The 11,707-nt window shown below is 32.4% G+C and overlaps 1 protein-coding gene and 1 pseudogene across 4 annotated transcripts; both read left to right on the forward strand.

The window, feature by feature from the left end:
* Nucleotides 1-2,967: 2,967 nt before the first annotated feature.
* Nucleotides 2,968-7,202, forward strand: LOC143560149 (E3 ubiquitin-protein ligase SINAT2-like). Of its 3 annotated transcripts, none has more exons than XR_013140063.1 (5): nt 2,968-3,147; nt 4,978-5,268; nt 6,056-6,442; nt 6,572-6,956; nt 6,993-7,202. XR_013140063.1 is itself a non-coding variant. In XM_077048520.1 (4 exons), the coding sequence occupies exons 2-4, from the start codon at nt 5,068-5,070 to the stop codon at nt 6,890-6,892; spliced, it is 909 nt and encodes a 302-aa protein (XP_076904635.1). In that variant the 5' UTR covers nt 2,969-3,147; nt 4,981-5,067; the 3' UTR covers nt 6,893-6,972. The 3 variants fall into 3 exon arrangements, 1 of the variants encoding a protein (XP_076904635.1); XR_013140062.1 differs by having other exon boundaries at nt 2,969-3,147; nt 4,981-5,268; XM_077048520.1 differs by lacking the exon at nt 6,993-7,202 and having other exon boundaries at nt 2,969-3,147; nt 4,981-5,268; nt 6,572-6,972.
* LOC143560136 (putative protein kinase At2g41970) lies at nt 4,577-11,294 on the forward strand (annotated as a pseudogene). Its single transcript, XR_013140061.1, has 7 exons — nt 4,577-4,594; nt 4,682-4,746; nt 9,546-9,706; nt 9,790-10,063; nt 10,203-10,334; nt 10,451-10,537; nt 11,075-11,294. The product of XR_013140061.1 is annotated as a putative protein kinase At2g41970 (transcript).
* The last annotated feature ends 413 nt before the right edge of the window (nt 11,295-11,707 follow it).

An 11,707-nucleotide genomic window follows, 5' to 3' on the forward strand; every position in this document is an offset into this window, starting at 1 on the left:
GTCTATAGTCACATGTATCTAACTTAATGAAAATACATGAAAGAACTTATCGTCAAACGGTTTATAAAATTTTTAGGTTGCTTACATATCTACTTTTAGTCTCTTTTTCTTTTTGTTGCTTTATTCTCAGAGATTTTAAGTTTTAATGGATTTAGGTCTTGAGCTTGAGATTTTGTAAGGTGAACACTTGAACTGAAACAGGAAAACTATGTCATATACTACACTACGAATATAGGTTGTATGATATGCCCACCCTTCTAGAGCCCTATATCCCTCTTTGAGTATGTGACGTTAACCCACAACGCACAGTTTAGAAGGGAAAACGCCTTACCATTAACAAAGTCGTGGTAATATAAGTTGTAGAATTGTAATTTAGCATTTAAGATCATTATAACCTTTTGAATTCTAGAACAAAAGCCTACAAAAACTTTCATTTTTTGAACATCAAATTTCATAAAATAATTTAAAAAAAAGGCTAGCGGGAAACTAGTAAAAACCCCAAAAACAACCAACGAAGCCAAAAGGCGGAAAACACACACCAAACAAACTATTAAAAAACAAAATTACACAAGATCAGCATAGGGCTTTAAGCCATTCTTCTTCTATAGTTTTGCAAACAAGATCTTAATCGCCCTTAAGATTCATCTCTAAGTCACGAACCAACCTAATCGAAGCATCAACCTCCTCCGTTGTATAGTGGCCTATGACAATCCTTAACAACATCCTGTGACTCATAAAGCCCTTCCTCGCTTAGCACATCATCCCGGGGATGCTCTTCAAGCATACGATTATCAACAATCTTCTCCACAGTCATAGGATCCGGATGGTTAGTTTTGAAATTTTCAGCCACTAATTTATTATGTTTAACACTAGCACTAAAGTTAATTACCGAAAAAGACAGGCCCGATTTCTCCACACCCTGATTACAAGAACCGAGGTATATTATAGCTTCTCAATTAAGAATTAATTATATTAAAACTAAAACTCACTAACGTCCTGTTCTTGAGGTTTTTTAAAGGAGATAAATGAAAGGAAAACTAAGGATAATAAAAAAATGGGTGTTTTTGAGTTTTTTAGGATGAAAAGGAAAGGAGTAGGAGGAGTTAGGAGGGATTAAATTGATGTTTTTTTCCAATAAATTATCCTGGGCTGATTACTAAGGATAACTATTTTTATCCTTTCATTTCCTCTAATTTCCTTCCAACTCAAGAACACACCTAATTAAAAAAAAATTCATTCCCTTCACTTCCATTTTTTATTCTTCCCTCTCCTTTCATTTGCTTTCATTGGTTAAAAAACTCAAAAACAAGTCGTAAAGATACAATTCAAACCTTAAATGTGGGAAATCTCATGACACGTTTTCCCATGTGACCTAAATCAAAAGGTTTAAAACGGATAAAAATCCACGTTTACTTACTTTAATTTATTATTTTATATTATTTCTTTTTGGCACACGAGCAACATGTATTTTATTTTTTAAACGGCGAATATTGTTTTTAACAAGCTGATATATATTGCAATATGTGTAAATATATGTTATCACAAATATAAAATGATAATATTAATAATAACAATAATAATAATAATAAAGAAAAACGCTTACTACAGTCTTGAGCTCGTTACCATTAAAAAACAGGAGAAAAAAAAAGAGAAAAACGCTTATTACAAGTCTCGAAATCATGACATACAATTTAGCAAGAACCAAGTTTACCACCAGAACAATGTAACTTTGAGTTTAGTTTGCTTATTATAAGTGTAGGCCTAAAGCCCTTGTTTGTAAGTCTTAATTAAATGTGGGCCTAAAGTCATTGTATAGTTTTGCTGGCCCATGGACCGCCCCTATATATGAAAGATTGAGTTTTGAAATAGTTGATTAAGGTTTAAAATGTTTGTAATACTTTGATTTGGGGCTTAATATAAGTAAAAACTTGTAAGAAAAGAGAGAGAGAATTACATAAATAGTTACTCTATTAACTTTTTTTATATCTTAATAGTGAAGTTAGAAAAACAAATTAGTGCAAATAGTAATGTGATACATGACTACACGACTCTAGAGTCATCAGTCATATATTTTTTTTTTGTTAAAGTATGAAACCTTCATATAATGTATATCAGTTTAAATTTTAAATGCATTTAACATATGGCTTAAATTTTTGTATCATCTTTTTACTCGCATATCATCATCAATCGTCTTTTTCTCTTATAGCGAACGTATTCAATATGCGACCACAACACATCATGTACTATGTTATCCACGTTATCTCCTATTTCTTTAACCTATTCTTTTTTATTAAGAAAAAGCGCCACTGACAAGATTAATTTAAAACCATTGTTTTGAATGCGTTTAAACACTACTAATACTACAAACATTTTATATATAAAGGGGCAAAACTATACATTTTTCTATTGAGATGACTAACACGCCCTATCTAAATATACACCTTTATTTATATAAATCATATAGTTGTTTAAAATGTGTATTATTTTTCATATAAATCAACTTAAAATTTAATCTTTTTTATTTAGTCTATCTTCACTTAATAGAAAACCGAAATCCATATCTTTTTACACCGGACACGCGTTGATATTCTTAGGCCGTGAATCTTTTTCTTGACAACCAGCAAAACCCGACAACCTAAATACATCCATTGAAAAAGGCCATCAACGCCGAAGATCATACACAACATTGGTGACCCAACCCACCACCAATTCTAAAGAAAACTTACTGCCCCAAAGACCCACTATGGTAAACCATGGCTAGCACATGACAATTTTTTGTCACAAACGAGACTTGAACCGTCGACCTAGCCTACCAAAAGTCATCTGGATACCGCTAGAGCATGAAACTATAAATAAATATATAAATAAATTACATTACTTCATTAAAATATGTATTCTTTTTCATACAAATCAATTCAAAACATTTATTTATTACTCATTTTCACTTTTATATATTTAAAGAAACGAAATCTATAAACCAATATGTTTTCTTCTGTATGTTTTTACCTCATCAGACGACTTTCAAAATCAAATATCAAAAGTTCAAACCCCTTTCTATACGTTTCCTCCATCAATTTCCGAAGCTTCACTTCATTTTTCTTTAATTCAACACCAGATTCAAACAATAAGCTGCATAATCTCATCTGGGTATCTCTCAAACTTGAATCCTGTTATGTTTTTCACCGTAAAAATAGCTGCTTTTTGATTAATTTGTTTAAATTTTGAAATGGGTTTTGTTTAAATCAACTTTTTATTCGAAACCCATGAATCTTTATCTTATTTGGTTGATTTCTCAGATGGGTTTTGAATCTTCTGATCAAATGAATCAGTTAAAAAAAAAACTATTTTTTTTTTATTTTCTTGAAATTTGATTGCATTTTGATTTTGGGTTCTTGAGTTGTCATTTTCTTGCATTTTGCTATTTAGGGTTTATTTGGTTTGAAAAATGGCTACTTTACACAATTACACACCCATTTTGAGTAAGTATTATGTTTTTAGGGTTTTGACATTTTGACCATTTTTCATCTGATTTAAACTGAAACCCTAATTTTTTCTTGATTATTTGGTAACTATTTGCATAAAGTTATAAGCTTTTGTGAAATTCTTACTTTGATGTCAGATCTTGAATGTTTTAGTCACTTTATACCAAGAATTGGTTTTTGATTAACCTTTTTTTTTTTTTTATATAATTCAATTCTACCTACTTTTTTGCCAAATGCAGAATATTAGGTTGATTGATGTTAGGAACTTCACATGAATTATAATCTTGTTAGGCAATCACAATTTCTGCTTGTTTGTTTCTGTTTATATATTAGTTTTCAAGTTATTTAGTGTTAATTATTGGTACTAAAAGTAGCTAAAGTGATAGCTGAATTAGATGATCAATTAGTTGTTGGGGCTATATCTGTTTATTTCTCTATAATTAATATCTTCTCAATGATTGAAAGTATGCTTGGATTGATTATTATATGTATAGATCTACTCTTAATTTCCTTGCATTTACTTGAGTTTGGTTGGTGTAAGAATTTTTATATTACTAAATAGTAGTAGTTCAGAGTTTCACCTACCTGTCTTACTGCAATTTTTTTTTTGCTGGTTTTCTTGTTACCAAAGAGTTTTTTAGACATTTAGTTAAAGATATGATATTTGTGGAGTTTGGATGTGCGTTTAACTTATGAGAGCTCGAGGTCAGCTTGTTTCGAGCTCTATATCTAAAGCTCAAGCTCAAGCTCTGCCCGTGACTGGTTTTCCAAGCTCGAGCACGGCTCGTTTATTATTATTTTTAATTAATTTGTATACATTTGAATACATTTTTTAAACATATTTTCATATATAACATGATATATAATTTAGTTATTATTGTCGTAATTATATATATAATAATATTAGTTTTAGTATTTAATATAATTTATGAATTTATATAAATAATAGCTTGGTTTAGGCTCATGAGCCAGCTTGTGTATTATATATTAATTAGTTTATATACATATATAATTACTTTTTATACGTATTTGATTATATTTTTACATATGAACATGTTTTATGTTTAGTTATTTTTATCATAATTTTATATACAATGGTAATTATTACAAAAGTTATATAAATAGCAGGCTCGTGAGCCAGCTCGAGCCTGATAGGGGCTCGGCTTGTTTATCAAAACTAGCTTATTTTTTGGCTCAAGCTTGATTCGAGCTGTTTGGCTCGCTTACACCCCGAATGGGGACGGGTAGTCGTTCCACTTTACGTATTGTAGACTTGTACTGTACAACATAATACTGCACAAGTTTTTAAAAATAATCGAACCCTTAATTAAATAAGCTATGGTTCTTTGATTCGCCGGCGTCGCATTGGCCAATATATTAATATCATACACATTTGGCCAAAACTCAAAGATTATATTATTCAATACTTTAACATCTTTGTAACCTAAACTATCATAGCATGTTCTCATATACCTCTTCACACTTTATGTTTTAGCAGATGCTGCAAGTCTTTCAAGAACACCAATACTCGAGCTAAGTTGCTACTTTTGTATTTTGGATCAAGAAAAATATTATTGGGATTTTAATGGCGCCAGGTGGCGGTGTGTGTAAAGATGTTATTGAGTCTCACCCTAAATCTTTGAAGTATGATGTGGCGACGACAAAAACTGATAAAAGCATTACAAGAATTGCAACCGGAAAACATGTAATGCAATCAACAAATGGTGTTCATGAGCTTCTAGAATGTCCTGTTTGCACTATGTTAATGTATCCTCCAATTCACCAGGTTTGTTTATACATTGTTTATCAATAAATGTGTAAATAATTGAATTCATTTGTTAAGGTTTCTTTCAGATTTAGGGGAACTGACTAATTTTTTAAGTTTTAAAGCAAAATTATATTTTTTTATGTTACGAAGAACTTTACTTTTTTGGCATTTGTTTACGATTTTAACTTTCAGTTATATGTTTAAAAGAAAATTTAGCTTGGTTTAGAGGAAATAAATACTTTTTGCAAATTTTCAAACAAAATTAGATTTTTTATGTTACGAAGAACTTTACGTTTTTGGCATTTGTTTACGATTTTAACTTTCTAATTATATGTTTAAAAGAAAATTTTGCTTGGTTTAGAGGAAATAAATACTTTTTGCAAATTTTCAAACAAAATTGGATTAAATAAATATTAAAATAACCTTTTTGACTTCGTTTCGGTTATAGAATATATATTATCATGGACATAACTTATTAGATTTTACTTTTAAATTTACATAGTTTTGTAAAAAGTTTATGTTTTCTCGAATTTTTACATCTAAATATGATGTAATGTTATAAAAGACCCTCCTTTAGGCCTTCGTTTACAGTTTTTAACAATCTCGTTGACTGTTTAGAATAATTTGCTTTGCAAATTTGAAACAATGAAATGAAACATCATATACTAAATGAAAGTTCATATCTTTAATCAAAGAAAACCATTATTCAAGATCAAAGTCAACTTTTTTCTTGCTTACAACTTCAAGATTCGCACCAAATTTATTCACCATTTTGCCTTTTATTTCTTGTTTTTTTTTCTTGTAGTGTCCAAATGGGCATACTTTATGCTCAAATTGCAAGCTTCGTGTGCACAATTGTTGTCCATCATGTCATCTTGAAATGGGAAACATTAGATGTTTAGCATTGGAAAAAGTAGCCGAATCTTTAGAACTTCCGTGTAGACATCAAAACCTCGGGTGCCATGATATATTTCCTTATTATAGCAAACTTAAACATGAGCAAAATTGCCGATTCCGCCCCTACAATTGCCCCTATGCGGGGTCCAAGTGTTCAGTCACTGGGGATATCCCGTTTCTTATGACACATTTGAAGGATGATCATAATGTTGATATGCATGATGGATGCACGTTTAATCATCGGTATGTGAAGTCTAATCCGCATGAAGTTGAAAATGCCACGTGGATGCTAACGGTAAGTTGTTATGAGTGTTGCTGCCTATAACGTATATAAGTCATCTTTTTTAGTTTATGTTTTGAAATTTTTAAAAATTCTCGGTCACAAAAGGGTATTTTCGGAAGATAAAGTTTATGTTTTTTACAGGTATTTAACTGTTACGGACGACAATTCTGTTTACACTTCGAGGCGTTTCAGCTTGGAATGGCACCGTTTTACATAACATTCTTACGGTTCATGGGCGAGGATACCGAAGCCAAAAAGTTTAGTTATTCATTAGAAGTTGGAGGGTACGGACATAAATTCACATGGCAAGGGGTCCCACGAAGCATTCGTGACAGTCACAGAAAAGTTCGTGATAGTCAAGACGGGCTCATGATTCCAAGAAACTTGGCGTTGTTTTTCTCGGGTGGAGATAGGCAAGAACTTAAGTTAAGGGTTAGCGGACGGATATGGAAAGAACAGTGAGTCAATGAAAGTCAAACCGAGAGACGGGCCAGGTTTGGGTTTGTATAGTTGGGTCGGGTCGAGGGTTGACGGGTTGAGTTATGCGGATACGCGAATCGAGATGTTTATGTTGATTTATGTGGTGTCTTGAAATTTGTGTTTTGTGATAAGTTGGTTGTTTGGAAACATGAAATTTGTGATCTAGTAGTTTGTTATTGTGATGTGATAATTGTCATGGTCCATGTGGTTTGATATTGAATATTTTCTTGGTAATGAGGTACAACTAAAGATGTAACGATAAAAAGGTTTGGAACCAGTTCACTGCAAACCGACCCTGCCTGTTGGTTCTATCATTGGTTCCCCATTTGAACTACCAAGCCGATTTTAAACCGGTTTCAAATTGTACCGAATTGATTTCGACCAGTTCAACCTTTCATGTTTATAAACTGGTTTCTAAACCGAACCAGTTTGAGTCAAACCGGTTTTGACCATGGTTTGACCAAACTGGTTTAGTTTGACAAAGAAAACCGGTTTTGTACACCTCTAGGTACAACTGCATTACTATTTAATTTGACAAAAAAGAAATCAATTCAAACAAGGTAATGTGAGAAGTGTTTAAGCATGCGCACATTTTTGTTTTTAATTGTGACTCATAAGACGGTTATATAACTGTTTACCCACTCTTTATAACTCACTATTTATACCAAACACCCTTTACAATTACATTATGTAGTTCTTGAAATTTAATGTTTAAAGCCAGTTAACTATTTAACACTCCCAATCGTCTTAATGGACTATTTGGCCACCTATGTCGCACCCAAAAACGCCTCTACATGATTACACATCTCCAATAACATGGACGTTGTCTCTCCTAGCGTTATCCAAAGAACGGCATTCTCAACTCTTGAATCACACTTTCTACCAATCACCAGCATACACATACTTTTTTATTATTTTTATTGATTAATGCATTATTTTATATAATGCGGTGAAGTGAAACCCTTAGGCATCTTCATGGGCGAACCCTTAGTCCCCCCCCCCCCATGTTTTTTGCTCATCAGTGTCAATTTACTCGTTTTCGTTCAAAAAATTTATTCGTTTTCGCCAAAAAATTTGAGCCCAACCTCTGGTTTATCACTTTTTTATGCACCTCTTCGTTTTCATCCAAGTTTCATCACCAAGCATCTTCTTTGTGGGTTTTTTTTTTTTTTTTATGAAACCACTATGGATGCGCAGTTTTAAAACTACAAATTACGTGTCCAATGCATCATGCATGCACAAGGAGACTCATCTTGATATGATTATTTGAGTTTGTGTTAAATGTTATTGATAATAATAATAATAATGGTATTAGACAACTGGCTTATCACCAACTACTACTATGAATTCAAGATTCCATTCCATGAACGTGCAAGCATGAACAACCCACACATATTACAGATATATATATACTACATCAACATTCAACGTTCACCAAAACACAATCTTGCTTTTGACTTTCGGCGATTTGAGGCATGTAATTGTTACTTTGTTCATCTAGATTAGTTCAAGTTGCAGGGTATTTTGGTGTAATTTTGTTAAGGGCTGCAATGTAGTCGAGTCGTGCCGAGTCAGGGTGTCACCGAGCTCGAGCTAGGCTTGTTTCAAGCTCTTTTTCTCAAGCTCAAGCTCGGATCGTGAGTTGTTTTTTGAAGCTCGAGATTGGCTAATTTATTATTTATTAAATAATTTATATGCATTTTTAATTATTTATATATAGTTTTTAATTGTAGATTTTGTAATTAACATAATGTATATAATTTAGTTATTTTATCATAATTTTATTTATAATGAATTTTACTATTTATTATATAAATATATATTTATTACATTAACAAAAAAAATTATATATATAACGGGCTCATTTAGGCTGGCAAGTCAACTCGAGCTCGATAAGTGAAACTCAGGCTCAAGGGTTCGTTTATTAGACAAGCTTATTTTAAGGATCGAGCTAGGAGCTATCTCGAGTAGCACACCTATAAGTGATTATCATGTTTTAATTATTTCAGGTTAAATCACAGAAAAAAGTATATTGTTAAGTATCCTTTCAAGAATGTCTTGTTGTGGAGGTTCTGTAGAAGATGACTATGGCACTGGGCCCACAAACAACGTCACCACGGCACCGCCTCGAGGACCGCCTTACGGAGGTAACTAACAATATACAGAGTTTTTATACATTTTTATAAACTTTTTATAAAAAAATTATAATTTTTTTAAAAAAAGATTTTGTGATTTAAGGGAGTAATAGAGGAGAACCAAGGAGTACAGTGCCTGCAAGAAGTGGGGCCCAGCAAAAAGTGTTGCCGATCAAAACACCAGCGTTATCGTTAAACGAGTTAAACAAGATTACGGGTAGTTTTGGTACAAAATCTTTGGTTGGCGAAGGTTCGTATGGTCGAGTTTTTTATGGAAAGTTAAGTACAGGTGAAGAAGTTGCAGTTAAAAAACTGGATACCAGTTCATCAACTGAGTCTGATAATGAGTTTGCAAACCAGTTTAGAGTTTTGAAAATTTTTATTTTTTCATAATGTTAAATTAATTGAGTTCGCCCCGTTTTGACCGAAAAGATTGACCCGTTACAGCGTTACTCAACCTGCCCGTCTTGCCAACTCTATAAATATATGTAACAACCAACTGTTAACATGCACGTTTCACTCGTTTATTTGCAGTTATCGGTCGTTTCAAGGCTTAAAAACGAGCATTTTGTTGAGTTGCTCGGTTATTGCTTAGAGACAAACAACCGCATCTTGGTATATCAGTATGCATCGATGGGCTCGTTACACGACGTATTACATGGTACATACATTACATACATGCAACTTGTCTTAATCTTTATTTTTAACTTATAGTTTTAAGTTTTGGGTATTTTGTAATTATAGGGAGAAAGGGTGTAAAGGGGGCGGAACCGGGCCCGGTGCTGAGCTGGACTCAGAGAGTTAAAATCGCGTATGGTGCAGCAAAAGGGCTCGAGTATTTACATGAAAAGGTTCAACCTTCGATTGTGCATCGTGATGTTCGGTCCAGCAATATTTTATTATTTAACGACTGTCATACAAAGATTGCTGATTTTAATTTGAGCAATCAGTCGTCTGATGCTGCAGCTCGGTTACATTCGACTCGAGTTTTGGGAACATTTGGATACCATGCTCCAGAGTAAGTATATGTTAAACATGTTAGTTTTCGCCTTTCAGCCTGTTAGTGATTGGACATATAATATAATATAATATAATATAATATAATATAATATAATATAATATAATATAATATAATATAATATAATATTTTGATTCAGGTATGCAATGACGGGGAAAATAACTCAAAAAGTGACGTTTATAGTTTTGAAGTCGTTCTTCTGGAACTTTTGTGCGGAAGAAAACCAGTTGACCACACAATGCCAAAAGGACAACGGAGTCTTGTAACTTGGGTGTGTTTTTTTAACTTTTTTTGACTTGCTATTGATAATTTTTAATATTGTTTAGGGGCAAATAGGTCATTTTATAGCTTCAATGCTAATTAAGATTAAGATCTTGCTTGCAACAGGCAACTCCAAGGTTAAGTGAGGATAAAGTAAAGCAATGTATTGACCCGAAGTTAAATACCGATTACCCTCCAAAGGCGGCCGCTAAGGTATATTTCTGTTTTTGATTAAGTTTTATTATTTTCATTCGAGTTATGCTTTACTTTTAAAATGAAATATGTGAAACGGGTCAAAAGTTGCTTAAAATGTGTTTCTTATGCATTGGATCGATATGTCGAAAAACTGTAGTTTTATTAAAATATAATAATTCGTTTAAAGGCAAAAAAAAAAGTTTTTATTAAAATTTCTTTTAATACACACTATTTATTTATAGCTAAAATAATAGTAATCTCATACAGAGCCAATTTTGACCCGACCTGTTTTGACTCAAACCCAATTTGACCTGACATGCTTTAAATCAAGCCCAATTTGACCCGACACGTTTTGTCTCAACCCCAATTTTATTAGCTCGTTATTTATACGAACCTGCGACCCGACCCGTTTTGACTCTGGGCCCAATTTGACCTGAATGTTTTGACCCAAACCAAATTTGACACGACCTATTTTGACTCAAACTCATCCACTCACTTTTATAAAAACTGGTTAAACTCGTTAACATTTTCTTGTTTGTGTCCGTTCATACTCAGATGGCAGCAGTCGCAGCATTATGCGTTCAATATGAAGCGGATTTCAGGCCAACTATGACAATTGTTGTAAAAGCTTTGCAGCCACTATTCAATTCAAAGCCAGCAGCCTCAGAACCTCAACTTCCTTAAAAAAAATTCCTAGAAATTATATTCGAGTTTTATCAACTGTAGTTTGAAATGTATACTAGAACCGATTATGAGATTGCTTTGTCGATATCATGATCACGAAAATGAAACTGGTAATATAGAGTGTGTTTGTAATTTGTTAATTTTTCAAAGTTTTGTATCATTTTAGTAATTACATTGTTTGATCTGTGACGGTTTATTTCAATTGTGTTTGCCTATACAGCTACTAAATACACACATGTTTTATGTTCGTGTTTTTTTTAAAGCATTTTTAACAATACGCGAAAATAAAGTAGATACTCAAAATCATTTCACCAATCTTATAATTATAAAAGTATAATATCGTCTACTCCCTCAACTTCATATTATTAAAAAGTACAAATTGAGTCATTTATGTTTACACCAAACTGCAGGTCTCATCCGGAAACCAAGAATACTATATAAGTTGTCTTTTATTTCAAATGATGTAACACATTAACCAAAAGTTGAAGAAGGTAACGTATTACA

The sequence above is a fragment of the Bidens hawaiensis genome, unplaced genomic scaffold (genome assembly GCF_021521415.1).
Source record: "Bidens hawaiensis isolate Kalapana, Puna unplaced genomic scaffold, B.hawaiensis_p1.1 tig00020226_1, whole genome shotgun sequence".
Classification (NCBI taxonomy): Eukaryota; Viridiplantae; Streptophyta; class Magnoliopsida; order Asterales; family Asteraceae; genus Bidens; species Bidens hawaiensis.